This window comes from Erythrolamprus reginae, chromosome 8 (assembly GCF_031021105.1).
Source record: "Erythrolamprus reginae isolate rEryReg1 chromosome 8, rEryReg1.hap1, whole genome shotgun sequence".
NCBI lineage: Eukaryota > Metazoa > Chordata > Lepidosauria > Squamata > Dipsadidae > Erythrolamprus > Erythrolamprus reginae.
The window spans coordinates 14509709-14525445 of record NC_091957.1 but is presented as its reverse complement, the minus strand read 5'-3'; the positions used below and the strand labels follow the sequence as shown (position 1 = coordinate 14525445).

Genomic DNA, 15737 nt, shown 5'->3' with positions numbered 1-15737 from the left:
TGGTCCGGTGCCATGAAGGGCTTTATAGGTCATAACCAACACTGTGACCGGAAACTGATCGGCAACCAAACCAAATATGGGAAGAACTTGTGCAGTTGGGGCGCATGATTTGTCCAGCTTAAAAATTTGAGGATACAAAATCAGACGGCAGAATATTCTGCTTTCAGACGCCTGGGCTTTCTGTCCGCAGTTGTTTCTGATAGCTGTGCCCAACATGATATAAAATTCGTTAGCAATTTTACCAAACCTGAAGCAGGGGGAGAGACCCGAGCTCCCGATGCTTAACGCTGTTGTGGGCCCAAGCAAAGAATCCCGCTTCTGCCTTAGCCTGGACCTGATGGCTGTGGCTGGGGTCCCAGGACATGTGAATTGTCTATGGTTGGCTGAGCTGAGCTGGCCCGACCCTTTGCGGGTCTAAGGGTTTTAGTTATAGGGTTTTAGTTATTTAGTTATTTCTTTTAATATTAGATTTGTGCTACTATAATATTGTTTTTATCATTGTTGTGAACCGCGCCGAGTTTTCGGAGAGGGGCGGCATACAAATCTAATAAATTATTATTATTATTAATTATTATTATAAGGTGGCCGCAGGCTGCCTTGGCAACTGGAGCTCTTATTTATTATTATTATTATTATTATTATTATTATTATTATTATTATTATTATTATTATCTATTGGATTTGTATGCCGCCCCTCTCCGCAGACTCGGGGCGGCTAACAACAATGATAAAAAACAACATGTAACAATCCAATTTAATAAAACTACTAAAAACCCTTATTATAAAAACCAAACATACACACAAACAAACATATCATACATAACTTGTAATGGCCTAGGGGAAGGAATATCCTAACTCCCCCATGCCTGGCGACAAAGGTGGGTCTTGAGTAATTTGCGAAAGACAAGGAGGGTTATTTATTTTATTTTATTTATTTATTTGTTTTGTCCAGTACACAGTAATACACAATGAGGGTTATAGAGGATATAATCAGGAAGAATGTATTAAAGGGGGAATAGAGGAGAAAATAAATATAACTATGAGAGAATAGCAGAAAAAAAATATAGGTATAGAATAGCAGAAAAGATAAGAGATAGAAGAGATTTAAGGGATAGAAAAGATAAAAAAGATAGAAGATATAGGAGATATAGGAGAGACAATAGGACAGCGGACAGTAGGCACTCTGGTGCACTTATGTACGCCCCTTACTGACCACTTAAGAACTTGGTGAGGTCAACCGTGGATAGTCTAAGGGTAAAGTGTTGGGGGTTAGGGGATGATACTACAGAGTCCGGTAGTGAATTCCACGCTTCGACAACTCGCTTACTCAAGTCGTATTTTTTACAGTCAAGTTTGGAGCGGTTAATATTAAGCTTGTATCTGTTGTGGGCTCGTGGTGCGCTGGCTGAAGGGCCCTCTGGCACGGGGGAGCCCTTCGCCTCTTGGGAGGTGTGGGGTTGATGGTGGGTGGTGGGGGTGTTCATTGGGTTCTTCTTCTCTGTGTAGCCGGACTGTCCTGCAGGAAGTTCTGGATGTGGACCTGAGCAACGAGGCCTTCCCGTTCTCCACCCACCGGTTGGCCAAGGCTGCTGGTTGCACGGTAGGACCTCCAACTGCCTTCCCAGGGCTGGGGCTGGGAAGGAGATGTTTTTCTTGGGGCTCCTTCTGGGCTAGGGGGAACAGGGCAGGAAAGCGCCATTTCTCTTTAAAATATATATACAGTGGAACCCCGACATAAGAGCTGCTCTACTTAAGAGCAACTCGAGATAAGAGCTGGGAGGGGAGAGATATTTTTGTTCTACTTACAAGCCCAAATTCGAGATACAAGCGCCAAGGAGCTGTCTCCTGAAGCCAAACGCTAACTTCCGCGTTCGGCTTCAGGAGACAGCTGCGAAGCGGCGCGCGTGTTTTAAAAGGTTGCAGCCGGCCTGGGGGGCTCGGGGGGGTGCTTGCAGCTTTCTTTCTTGCTCTTTTTCTTTCTCTCTTTTACCTTCCCTTCCTCTATTTCTTCTTTTCTTTCTCCTTCCCACCTTCTTCCCTCCCTCCCTCCCTTCACTCATTCCTCTCTTACTCTCCCCTTTCATAAGTTTCCTTGCTTCCTTCCTCTGTTCCTGTCCCTTCCCCCTTTCTTTCTTTCTTTCTTTCTTTCTTTCTTTCTTTCTTTCTTTCTTTCTTTCTTGCTCTTTTTCTTTCTCTCTTTTACCTTCCCTTCCTCTATTTCTTCTTTTCTTTCTCCTTCCCACCTTCTTCCCTCCCTCCCTCCCTTCACTCATTCCTCTCTTACTCTCCCCTTTCATAAGTTTCCTTGCTTCCTTCCTCTGTTCCTGTCCCTTCCCTCTTTCCTTCCTTCCCACCCTCCGTCCATTCATTCACCCATTCCTCTCTTGATCGCTTAAAGCCGGTCCCTGGTGCAAAAAGGGTTGGGGACCTCTGTCCTACAGGATTGGGTGGCAGAGAAGTTGAACATATGTAAATTTAAAAGTTTAAGAAAGTTTACAAGTTAAGTGAAAGAAACTTCATTATTCATTTATATGTACATGTACATTTCTTCATTAAAAACATGTCTTTCTGCATAATTTAGACTAACTTTGTGAGTTTTTTGAGGGCTGGAACCAATTAAAATTATTTACATTAATTCCTATGGGGAAAAGTCGTTCGAGATAAGAGCTGCTCGACTTAAGAGCCCAGGTCCGGAACGAATTAAACTCGTATCTCGAGGTACCACTGTATTAATTTTTCATAAAAAGACAAACAAGACAAACAAACATTGAACATATACAGGGGCTACAATTGCCCTGCTCAAAATAGAAGTCTTTCTAATACAGAAAAGAGAAAACTAAAATTTATAAGATCAATACAGAGAATAAAAAAATTCTATTTAAATTTTTCATATATTAAAGCATTTCTAAGAAGTAAATTTATGTATATACAATGATACCTCATCTTACAAACGCCCCATCATACAAACTTTTCAAGATACAAACCCGGGGTTTAAGATTTTTTTTGCCGGAGAGAGAAAGGACACTGACGGTCATCAGGATGAATGACCAGCTGGGAGAGAGGAGAGCTGAGGAGGGGCCGGGCCAGGAGAGGCAGGATCTGGGTACCACCCTGGGGCTCTGCCCAAAATTATTATTATTTTTTTAATTATTATTTATTAGATTTGTATGCCACCCCTCTCCGAAGACTCGGAGCGGCTCACAACAATAATAGAAACAATATGACAGTGAGACAAATCTAATATTAAAATTAAAAATATCTAAAAACCCCAACAATTTAAAACCATACAACACATACATACCAAACATAAAATATAAAAGCCTGGGGGAAGGTGTCTCAACTCCCCCATGCCTGGCGATAAAGGTGGGTCTTGAGTAATTTGCGAAAAACAAGGAGGGTGGGGGCCGTTCTAATCTCTGGGGGGAGTTGATTCCAGAGGGCCGGGGCCTCCACAGAGAAGGCTCTTCCCCTGGGGCCCGCCAAAAGACATTGTTTGGTCAACGGGACCCGGAGAAGGCCAACTCTGTGGGACCTTATCGGCCGCTGGGATTCGTGCGGTAGAAGGCGGTTCTGGATGTATTCTGGTCCAATGCCATGCTTCCTAGGGCAGAAAGGAGACTTTCAGGTGGGTCCAGAAGCCCCTGGATTACTACCTTCCTTCCTCCCTCCCTCAGGTTCTTAGGCATCTAACGAGACGTTTTGTGCTGTCCCGCTTTCTGGGTGGTAGCAGATGTTCCCAGCTGGGCTAAAATGCTGCCACCCACCGATGGTGCCCGCTTCAGTCGGCACCGTCTGCAGAGCTTCCCCTGCTGGGAAGGCGTGTAGTGGTTCTGGGTTTGTACAGAAGGACTTTTATGGGGAAGGGGCCCAGCCGGCAAAGAACCGAACTGGGCAATGATGCCAATGGCAAAAAGAGTTCAATTCCCCTTCCACCACCCATCAATCTTGGGTGTTAGGATTATGTTGGTTGTGGGGGGAAGGGTGTGCCTTGGAATGGAAGGGGGGGGGTCTTCAAGGCCTGGGACAGGGCAGAGGCCATCATGGGAGGGGGGAGCATCTGTTCTTCTCCCCCCCCGCCCCAATCCTAGTTGTTCTCCCTGAAGAGGCTTCCGAGGCAGCTGGGAGGGGAAGGAGGATGAGGGTTTATTTTGGGTCGCTGACAATGGAGGCAGGCGGGTTGGCTGTCACCCTCCCGGCAGCATTGACAAGAGAGCTGCGTGTGTGAATTGCCTTGTGCCAAGAGCTGCTTCCAGCCTTTCCCAGGGAACAAGGAGGGGGTCAGCCCAGGGCAAGGCCAGGCCATGGCCGGGGAAGCTCCCAGAAGGGCCTTCCTAGCCCCCCACCCCTCTGTCACAGAGCAAAGGGACACACACCTCAACTTCTTCCTCACCTGCTAGCAAGCACGAAAGCCCCCCCCCCCCGCTCCCCCAACTAAGAAGCCAAACCAGATACCGAGGGGGGTCCTTCTGAGCAGGGTTGAGCCTTCCTTCCTTCCTTCCTTCTTTCCTTCTTTCCTTCTTTCCTTCTTTCCTTCTTTCCTTCTTTCCTTCTTTCCTTCTTTCCTTCTTTCCTTCTTTCCTTCTTTCCTTCTTTCCTTCCTTCTTTCCTTCTTTCCTTCTTTCCTTCTTTCCTTCTTTCCTTCTTTCCTTCTTTCCTTCCTTCTTTCCTTCTTTCCTTCTTTTCTTTCCTTCTTTCCTTCTTTCCTTCCTTCCTTCTTTCCTTCTTTCCTTTCCTTCTTTTCTTCTTTTCTTTTTTCCTTTCCTTCTTTTCTTCTTTCCTTTCCTTCCTTCCTTCCTTCCTTCCTTCCTTCCTTCCTTCCTTCCTTACTTACTTACTTACTTACTTACTTACTTACTTACTTATTAAATTTGTATGCCGCCCCTCTCCATAGACTGGGGCGACTCACAGCAACAGTAGAACACAATGTAAAATACAAATCTAATATTTAAATACTAAAAAACCCATAATTTAAAAAACATACACACAACATACCATACATAAATTATATAGGCCTGGGGGAGATGTCTCAATTCCCCCGTGCCTGACGGCAGAGTTGGGTCTTAAGACGTTTACGAAAGGCAAGGAGGATGGGGGCAATCCTAATCTCCGGGGGGGAGCTGGTTCCAGAGGGTCGGGGCCGCCACAGAGAAGGCTCTTCCCCTGGGCCCCACCAGCCGACATTGTTTAGTCAACGGGACCCGGAGAAGGCCAACTCTGTGGGTCCTAACCGGTCGCTGGGATTCGTGCGGCAGAAGGCGGTCCCTGAGATATTCTGGTCCGATGCCATGAAGGGCTTTATAGGTCATAACCAACACTTTGAATTGTGACCGGAAACTGATCGGCAACCAATGCAGACTGCGGAGTGTTGGTGAAACATGGGCATACCTAGGTAAGCCCATGACTGCTCTCGCAGCTGCATTCTGCACGATCTGAAGTTTCCGAACACTTTGCCAATCAGGAGGGGGCTCGCTTTGAAGAAAGGGGGGAAGGGGAAGGGTGGGGTTTCTTTGCTGTGGGGAAGAGAGGTTTCTGGACGGGGGGGGGGCGGTTTGCCCAGGGCTTCACCTGCCGCCTCTTCCCCATCCCAGGTGCGGGCCATGAGGCTCTCCTTCGTGGGTGAGATGGGCTGGGAGCTGCACGTGCCTCGGGAACACTGCCTGAGAGTCTACCGGGCTGTCATGGAAGCCGGGGCCAAGCACGGCATTGCCAACGCCGGATACAGAGCCATTGACTCCCTCAGCATCGAGAAAGGTTTGGGGAAGCCCCCCCCTCCCCTCCCAAGTGGCCCTGTGCATCCAAAGACCTAGGGTGGCCTGCCCTTCCCCATTGCTCTCCTGCATCAGGTGTCCAGGAACCCCACCTGCCCACCCCACATGCTTGGGCCACAGTCCTCCAGGGTCCGGTGGGTCCACTCTTTCTCCAAGAGGCGTCTGGACTCTCTGGTTTTCCTTGGCAGATATTTCCCTTCTCATCGAAATGTATGTTTCCAAATGTAAAATAATGCACTTAGGGAAAAGGAATCCTCAATCTGAGTATTGTATTGGCAGTTCTGTGTTTGCAAAAACTTCAGAAGAGAGGGATTTAGGGGTAGTGATTTCTGACAGTCTCACCCAGTGCAGTCAGGTAGTAGGGAAAGCAAGTAGGATGCTTGGCTGCATAGCTAGAGGTATAACAAGCAGGAAGAGGGAGATTGTGATCCCGCTATATAGAGCGCTGGTGAGACCCCATTTGGAATACTGTGTTCAGTTCTGGAGACCTCACCTACAAAAAGATATTGACAAAATTGAACGGGTTCAAAGACGGGCTACAAGAATGGTGGAAGGTCCTAAGCATAAAACGTATCAGGAAAGACTTAATGAACACAATCTGTATAGTCTGGAGGACAGAAGGAAAATGGGGGGACATGATCAAAGCATTTAAATATGTCAAAGGGTTAAATAAGGTTCAAGAGGGAAGTGTTTTTAATAGGAAAGTGAACACAAGAACAAGGGGACACAATCTGAAGGTAGTTGGGGCAAAGATCAAAAGCAACATGAGAAAATATTATTTTACTGAAAGAGTAGTAGATCCTTGGAACAAACGTCCAGCAGACTTCCTGTATTTTATCTTAGGATGGATCTATGTTTATCCCAGGCATGTTTAAATTCAGTTCCTGTGGATTGACCAACCACACCTGCTGGAAGTTAGTTCCAAGCCTCTACCAAGCATCTTCATTCCCCCTCTATCCTACAAGAATGGTGGAAGGTCTTAAGCATAAAACGTATCAGGAAAGACTTCATGAACTCAATCTGCATAGTCTGGAGGACAGAAGGAAAAGGGGGGACATGATCGAAACATTTAAATATGTTAAAGGGTTAAATAAGGTTCAGGAGGGAAGTGTTTTTAATAGGAAAGTGAACACAAGAACAAGGGGACACAATCTGAGGTTAGTTGGGGGAAAGATCAAAAGCAACGTGAGAAAATATTATTTCACTCAAAGAGTAGTAGATCATTGGAACAAACTTCCAGCAGACGTGGTTGGTAAATCCACAGTAACTGAATTTAAACATGCATGGGATAAACATATATCCATTGTAAGATAAAATGCAGGAAATAGTATAAGGGCAGACTAGATGGACCACGAGGTCTTTTTCTGCCGTCAGTCTTCTATGTTTCTATCCATTCAGTGATAGAATTCAGGGTTATCTGTGTGAATGAGGGGGATGAATTGGCGGTAGAAGCGATTCCATCTTGACATGGAGCCTCTTTTGGGACCACCAGGTTATCGGCACTGGCACGCAGATCTGCGCTCAGATGACAGTCCCCTGGAAGCCGGCCTGGCCTTTACCTGCAAGCTGAAATCGGACGTGGCTTTCCTGGGACGGGAGGCAGTTGAGGCTCAGAAGGGCGTTGGTCTCTTCCGTCGCCTGGTCTGTTTCACCATCGATGAGTGAGTAGTTGATGGCAAGCATGGCCCCACCCACTCCAGTCTGTCCAGGACCCTTCTCTGGATAATCAGTTCTGAAATTTCAAAACTTCCCACTTTGATCTTTCATAACGGATTTTATTTAAAGTTTGCTGAGTAGCCACCATCTCCTGACAATGTTCACTGCTGACTGCAGTAGGATTCCCACTTCCTTCCAAAATTTATGTATGTATTTATTTGCAGTGGTACCTCTACTTAAGAACGCCTCAACTTAAGAACTTTTCTAGATAAGAACCAGGTGTTCAAGATTTTTTTTGCCTCTTCCTAAGAACCAGTTTCTACTTAAGAACCCAAGCCCGGAAAATTTTCCCAGGCAATTTGAGAGCGGCACGAGGGCCCAGCCAGTTTCCTGCCCTTCTCCCTTTATGATCCCCTTTTTTAGAGCGCTGGTGAGACCACATTTGGAATACTGTGTTCATTTCTGGAGACCTCACCTACAAAAAGATATTGACAAAATTGAACGGGTCCAAAGACGGGCTACAAGAATGGTGGAAGGTCTTAAGCATAAAACGTATCAGGAAAGACTTAATGAACTCCATCTGTATAGTCTGGAGGACAGAAGGAAAAGGGGGGACATGATCGAAACATTTAAATATGTTAAAGAGTTAAATAAGGTTCAGGAGGGAAGTGTTTTTAATAGGAAAGTGAACACAAGAACAAGGGGACACAATCTGAAGTTAGTTGGGGGAAAGATCAAATGCAACATGAGGAAATATTATTTCACTGAAAGAGTAGTAGATCCTTGGAACAAACTTCCAGCAGACGTGGTTGGTAAATCCATAGTAACTGAATTTAAACATGCCTGGGATAAACATATATCCATCCTAAGATAAAATACAGGAAATAGTATAAGGGCAGACTAGATGGACCATGAGGTCTTTTTCTGCCGTCAGTCTTCTATGTTTCTATGTTTCTAATCTTGGCCATCTCGGGCTTTTCTGGGCTGCCAGAGGAGCCTTTTGGTGGTGCTTAAGGAGGCTTTGGCAGCCCAGAGCGAACAAAGCATTTTCCTTTCTCTGGGCGCTTGGAGAGGGAATAAACCTCTGCCAACACCCAGAGAAAAGAAACGCTCCCTTCACTATAAGAAGCGACTGTCCTCCTCTTCTTCCTCCTCCCACCCAAATACAGAGCTTTTATTTCTTTCCTAATGGGTTTTCATGCATTATTTGCTTTTACATTGATTCCTATGGAAAAAATTGCTTCTACTTACAAACTTTTCTACTTCAGAACCTGGCCACGGAGCGAATTAAGTTCTTAAGTAGAGGTACCACTGTATTTATTTAGTTATTCGACTTCTATGCCACCTAATCCCAGTGGGACTTACGGCAGCTGAAATCCTGGGGTCGGAAGCACCTTGGAGGTCTTCTAGTCCCACCCTGCCAATAGTCATGTCTATTATGTCCAACATGAAGAAGTTCAGATTCAATTAAGATGAAAATTATCCTGAAAATTAGAAGAATTAGATTGGGTTCTAGATCTTGAGCAAGCAGTGGCTGCATCGGCTGAAATAGTGACCAGTTTGGGGCTTGTACAGATATGTGGCAATCTTGCACGCTCCATTTGATGCCATCTGGAATTGGTGTCCTGTTCTGGGATATTGAAAAGTCCTGGAGAAGCTTGAGTGGACTCAGAGTAGAGCCACGCGTAGTCCTTGACTTGCAATCACAGTTGGGAGTGGGAATTTCTGCTGCTGAGTAATGTGATTGTAAAGCAAGATGTGATGTCCGAGTGTGTACAGCTTTACTACGTGAGACAACCCAGGAGCATTAATAGCAAAAAGAGGTTTGTAACAGTGGTTTTATCTAGAAAAGAATATATACATACGTGTACTATAGGCAGAAGTCAAACAATCAGCAATTACAGCAGGGAACAACATAGCAAGAGAGAGAGGCCCTAATGGGGCCTCCTCTTATTATACAGGCTCTTTAAAAGATAACAGCCAAAAAAACCTTGCTGACTCATTCCCATCATTGCATCATTGCAACAGCTGGTCAGCTCTTAAATCACTACCTGGACACATCATATGACTGAATTGCTAAGTGATGGCAATCTGGCATTTCCATGACCACTGTGAAATGAATTAGCCATGCCACAAGCTGAGCCCCTCCGCAACCTGAGCCCTAGTGAAGGGCTCGCCATCTCTGCCCTTTTAACTGCCTGCACCTGCCTTGAGCAGCATATCTCGGGGATCCTTGCCCCACCAGGAAGCCTCAGTGGCTCCAATCCAGTCTCAGCCCTGGTTGCCTTCACCACTCTGCACTCATGCACCCACCACAGGCTTTGCAGCCCAGCTGGCCTTGGCCGCCTTGCTCCTGCTGCTGACCAGGTGTGTCCAGCCTTGTTGCCGGGGTTGTCAAAACCTATCACCCCGAAGGTCCAGTCCAACTGAGGCAGTCTGTGCTAAATTCAGGGATGGGACTTTTTGCCTCTGCCAGTTGGATGAAGCGCTTTCCTCCGCAGCAGCTGATCGGCCGCTGCCTTCTCTCCCTCGACCAAAGGCCCCTAGCTCTTGGCCCCAGCCCTTTGGCCACAAAAATCCAAATTCAGCCACAGCCTTTTGGCCACATGGGACACTTCGCCACCATCCAATCAGAACAGTTGTTACAAAATGCTACTTTTGGAAGGAAAGAATGGGACAGTTTGCTCTTTCATACACAAACACACACATTGAATGATAGAGATGGAAGGGACCTCAGTGGCCATCTAGTCTGACCCCTCTTCTCATTTAGGAGACTTACATAATGATAGAGATAGAAGGGACCTCAGTGGCCATCTAGTCTGACCCCTCTTCTCATTTAGGAGACTTACAGAATGATAGAGAGGGAAGGGGCCACAGTGGCCATCTAGTCTGACCCCTCTTCTCATTCAGGAGACTTACAGAGTGATAGAGAGGGAAGGGGCCTCAGTGGCCATCTAGTCTGACCCCCCTTCTCATTCAGGAGTCTTACAGAATGATAGAGAGGGAAAGGACCTCAGTGGCCATCTAGTCTGATCCCTCTTCTCATTCAGGAGAGACTAGATGGCCACCGAGGTCACTTCCCTCTCTATCATCAGCTGCTGCGGAGGAAAGAGCTTCATCCAACTGGCGGAGGGTAAATGTCCTAAACCCCTAAATTCAGCCTGGCTCCTCAGGCTGACTGGCTGCTGTATTTGCAGTGACCGTGAAGTGGTACAGTCCCTCCCTGGCTTCTCTTGAGGCAGCGGCTTCCTCTGTGTTGCAGGAAAGTCCCCCTCTTTGGCTTGGAAGCTATTTGGCGCAACAACCAGGTGGTGGGGCACATCCGAAGGGCAGACTTTGGACACGCTATCAACAAAACGATCGCCTATGGCTACATCCGAAATCCCGAAGGAGGGCCGGTGAGTTGCAAGACCCTCTCGTCTGGTCTGGTTCGCAGGGGCGTCATCCCCCAAGGCTACTGTGGGTGCTGAGGACTCCTCTCTTGATCCGGGTTGGCAAAAACGAGCAGCTGATGAAAAGAGGATCCTTTGCATTTCCTTTCGCCCAGATAATGTCGCCATTGGCAGAGTCCAAACACCCCCAAAGCATGAATCCAGAGCTTCTCCCAGAAAGCGCTGGTCCCATCCAGTTGGGCAGGTGGGATAGCAATGTCCTGCTTCTGTGACCACTCCCTTGACCCCTTGAGGAGAAAGCAAGCACTGGTTGTCTTTGCAAAGCACCCCAAGCACCAGGCTACCCAAAGGAAAGTCAGTAGAAGGACTAAGAAGTCAGCTCTTTGCCTGCATTCTGCTTTTTGGGCGATCCCAGATTTATTTATCTATCTATCTATCTATCTATCTATCTATCTATCTATCTATCTATCTATCTATCTATCTATCTATCTATCTACATATTTCTATCTATCTATCTATCTATCTATCTATCTATCTATCTATCATCTATCTACATATTTCTATCTATCTATCTATCTATCTATCTATCTATCTATCTATCTATCTATCTATCTATCTATCTATCTACATATTTCTATCTATCTATCTATCTATCTATCTATCTATCTATCTATCATCTATCTACATATTTCTATCTATCTATCTATCTATCTATCTATCTATCTATCTATCTATCTATCTATCTATCTATCTATCTATCTATCTATCTATCTATCTTACCTATCTATCTATCTATCTATCTATCTATCTATCTATCTATCTATCTATCTATCTATCTATCTATCTATTAGATTTGTATGCCGCCCCTCTCCGTAGACTCGGGGCACCTAACAACAATAATAAAACAGCATATGACAAATCTAATATTTAAAATAACTAAGAAACCCTTATTAAAACCCAAACATTCACACAAATATACCATGCATAACTTGTATAGGCCTGGGGGGAAAGGAATACAGTGTTCCCTCGATTTTCGCGGGGGTTACGTTCCAAGACCGCCCACGAAAGTCGAATTTCCGCGAAATAGCGGTGCGGAAGTAAAAACACCATTTTTGGCTATGGACAGGCAAAAACTACCCCCACGCACCCTTTTTCAAGGAGCCGGGCTTGAAATTAGGGCGGGGAGCGACGAAAGTGCGCAGGCCGGCAAAGATTCCTTTGAATGTTGGTTGCCCCTGCACCCCCAGCGCCTCCGGCCCCCTCGCCACTACCACCCGCCCGCCCGATCCACCCCTCTCACCGGCTTTCTTGGGACATGGGTCCTCCTGCAGCAGCGCTGGCAGCTACGGCTTCTCATCCTCTTCATTCGGCCGGTAGCCGCTCTGAGCGCTTTGAGAACACCTGCCCCACCTCTCCTGCAGCCCCCTCGCTGATAGCTGGGACGAAAGCTCTCTCAGCTAAGGGACTGTGAGGGGGGCGGGGCGGGCATTCTCAAAGCGCTCAGAGCGGCTACCGGCCGAATGAAGAGGATGAGAAGCCATAGCCGCCAGCGCTGCTGTAGGAGGACCCATGTCCCAAGAAAGCCGATGGGAGGGGCGGATCGGGTGGGCGGGCGGTAGCGGCGAGGGGGCCAGAGGTGCTGAGGGGGCGGGGGCAGCTGACATTCAAAACAATCTTTGCCGGCCTCACAGAGAGGGAGAGAGAGAGGGAGAAAGAGAGAGAGAGCAAGAGGGGGGAGAGTGGAAGGTAGAGAAAGAGAGGAAAATTATAGAAAAAGGGAGAAAAAAAGAGAAATGGGAAAATGATTGAAGCAGAGAATGACAGGAAAGAAAGAGAAAGAGATAGAGAAGTGACTCTTGGTGATGACATATGACGTCATCGGGTGGGAAAAACCGTGGTATAGAAAAAAACCGCGGAGTATTTTTTAATTAATATTTTTTGAAAAACCGTGGTATAGCCGTTTCGTGAAGTTTGAACCCGGAAAATCGAGGGATCACTGTATCTCAATTCCCCCATGCCTGACGATAGAGGTGGGTTTTAAGGAGCTTACGAAAGGCGAGGAGGTTGGGGGCAATTCTGATCTCTGGGGGGAGCTGGTTCCAGAGGGTCGGGGCTGCCACAGAGAAGGCTCTTCCCCTGGGTCCCGCCCAACGACATTGTTTAGTCGACGGGACCCAGAGAAGGCCAACTCTGCGGGACCTAACTAGTCGCTGGGATTCGTGCACGGTTTGCACTGAGGTGGGTGTTTTTGACTCTTGGGGTGTCCATCGCAAGGATGGCAGCTTCAGGGCCTCAGTGGGCTGAAACCCTCTTTTGCCCTCAAGGTGGGGTGTTTCCTCTCCCCCCCTCAATTCCTGCTTGGGAGGGCACCTGGCATAGAAGCCCCTCAAAAGACACTGTGTGGAAGGGCCCTGCTGTGTCCCAGGAGCCAGAAAAGCAGCTGGCCATGGCTGGGCCCCCTTGCTGGGAAAGAGCCAACTCTGAATCTGGGCATGGTGCCCACCCCCAATTTTGCAACTTGTGCTGCACCTGTTTGCTGACCTGAAAGTGAAATCCCTCAAAAGCCCCCACCCAACCCGTTGAGGCCAAATCCCTTAAGTTCAGTGACGGGCTCATTCATTCATTCATTCATTCATTCATTCATTCATTCATTCATTCATTCATTCATTCATTTATTAGATTTGTATGCCGCCCCTCTCCAAAGACTCGGGGCGGCTAACAACAATAAAAAAGACAATGTAAACAAATCTAATATTAAAAATAATCTAAAAAACCCCAATTTAAAGAACCAATCATACATACAAGCATGCCATGTATAAATTCTATAAGCCTAGGGAGGAAGTGAAAATTTCAACTCTCCCATGCCTGACGACAGAGGTGGGTTTTAAGGAGCTTGCGAAAGGCAAGGAGGGTACATTTGATGTGCAGTCGAAAGATTGCCATAGAACTTGAGGCAGATCCTGAACGGAAGCTGCCTCCCCCTCTGTTTGGTTTCCAAGGAGCAGCCTCCAAACTCTCTCCCCCCCCCCGATTTCTGATACCCTACAAAACACCCTGACAATGAACTGCCAGGAGGGGTCCTGCCCCCAGAGACCTATTCAAGTATTTGCTCAGACGATGCCAAACCGCAATTAAACTGTCATGAATAGCACCGTGCTGGGTCCATTCCTTCAAAAGGCAGCATTTAGTTCTCCCCCTTACCTCCACAGGCCACTGTGGCACTTTTCTGCCTCCCCCAGAGCCCCCAGTGGGCCCAGCAGAAACACAAAGTCCATCCGGTGGGGCTGTGTGTATGTGTGGGGGGGTTGCCACTTGCACAAATTGCAGAGATTGTGGGGGAGGCTGCTGAATGCTTATGTTGGGAGGGAGACTCGGAGGGGAGGAGGAGAGAACAGCCAGGCAGGTGAGGAGAAGGGGGGGAGTGAGGGGGGGTATCCGTGGCTTGGTCTTCGGGACCTCTTTGGAGCGAGCAGAAGAACCAGATTATCTCTGGGACCACCTTCTGCTGCATGAATCCAAGCAACCAGTTAGGTCCCACAGAGTTGGCCTTCTCCGGGTCCTGTCAAATAAACAATGTTGTTTGGCGGCGCCCAGGGGAAGAGCCTTCTCTGTGGCGGCCCCAGCCCTCTGGAACCAACTCCCCCTGGAGATTAGAATTGCCCCCACCATCCTTGCCTTTTGTAAACTCCTTAAAACCCACCTCTGCCGTCAGGCATGGGGGAACTGAGATATTCTTTCCCCCTAGGCCTTTACAATTTATGCATGGTATGTTTGTTTGTATGTATGATTAGTTTTACAACAAGGGTTTTTTAGTTGTTTTAGTATTGGATTTACATGCCGTTTTTTATTATTGTTGGTAGCCACCCCGAGTCTCCGAAGAGGGGCGGCATACAAATCCAATAAATAAATAAAATAAATAAATAAACTTGGGGTTCTGAGCCCCACCCACCCACCAGCAGAGATCCTTCCCCTGCACTGCCTCAACTTTTCACCTCCTACAGGACACGAGCAGTCTGCAATTAGAATAAATAATATGACACTACTTATCACAGCTCGTTTTTTTTTTAAAGGATTTTTCTTGACATTAAAAGAAGCAGTTTGCCAAGAGAGAGAATTTTGCCTGTCGAACTGCTTTCCCAGTTGCAGAGAGAGACAGGGAGGGGGTTGTCCCCCTTTCCCCCACAGGAGCCAGAGTGACAGGCCAGTCTTTGCTTTGTTTTCCCCCTCAGGTCTCCCTTGAGTTTATAAAAAGCGGCGACTACCTTTTGGAGAGGATGGGAGTTCCCTTTCCAGCCAAGGTCCACCCCAAGTCGCCTTTTGATCCAGAGAACAAGAGAGTCAAAGGGATCTACTGAATCTGTTGAACATGGATCCAGCTCGCCAGAAAGAGGGGACAGTTAAATGGAATGGAGCAAGACCACATTCATAGCTTCGTCCACATCAAGAAAAGTCCCGAGGCTGAGTGTGGGAAAGACGAATCTCCTCTTTCGGATGGCCCGCTGTGTGTTTCCAACCTGTTCCTGAAGACGGAGAGGTTTTTTTTAACCACCTCACACATTCATTCTATATACAGTCTGATTTAAGCAGCACCCCTTAAAGATGGTCCCTGTTGTTGGCCACTTCTGACATAATTATAATAAAAAAGACAATTGCATCCCGTTTTTAAATTCAGAAACTGAATTTTAGCATCGAGCTTAAATAAAATAAATATTTCCCACGATAATGTGTTTTCTTTGCTGATCGCTGTCATAAGTCGAGGAGGTCTTAGCTTTTTTCAGAGTCTATATTGACATTTCCTGAAGCATCGGAGGTAAGTTTTTTTTTCAGTCCAGCTAAGTTGTCCAATTCTTGCTAGGCTCCTTGACAAAAAGATGACACGGGTTTTTTGTTGTTGTTGTTGTTGTTGTTGTTGTTGTTGTTA

The 15737-nt window shown here is 46.8% G+C and overlaps 1 protein-coding gene across 1 annotated transcript in view; it reads left to right on the top strand.

Annotated features, from left to right (window-relative positions):
• The window catches only part of SARDH (sarcosine dehydrogenase), a 66310-nt gene extending 50774 nt beyond the window's left edge, over window positions 1-15536 (top strand). The window contains exons 17-21 of the mRNA XM_070758941.1: window positions 1507-1600; window positions 5589-5751; window positions 7261-7429; window positions 10687-10822; window positions 15046-15536. Coding sequence (XP_070615042.1) covers window positions 1507-1600; window positions 5589-5751; window positions 7261-7429; window positions 10687-10822; window positions 15046-15171 — 688 coding nt within the window. The 3' untranslated portion in view covers window positions 15172-15536. The remainder of the gene's footprint in view (window positions 1-1506; window positions 1601-5588; window positions 5752-7260; window positions 7430-10686; window positions 10823-15045) is intronic.
• The last annotated feature ends 201 nt before the right edge of the window (window positions 15537-15737 follow it).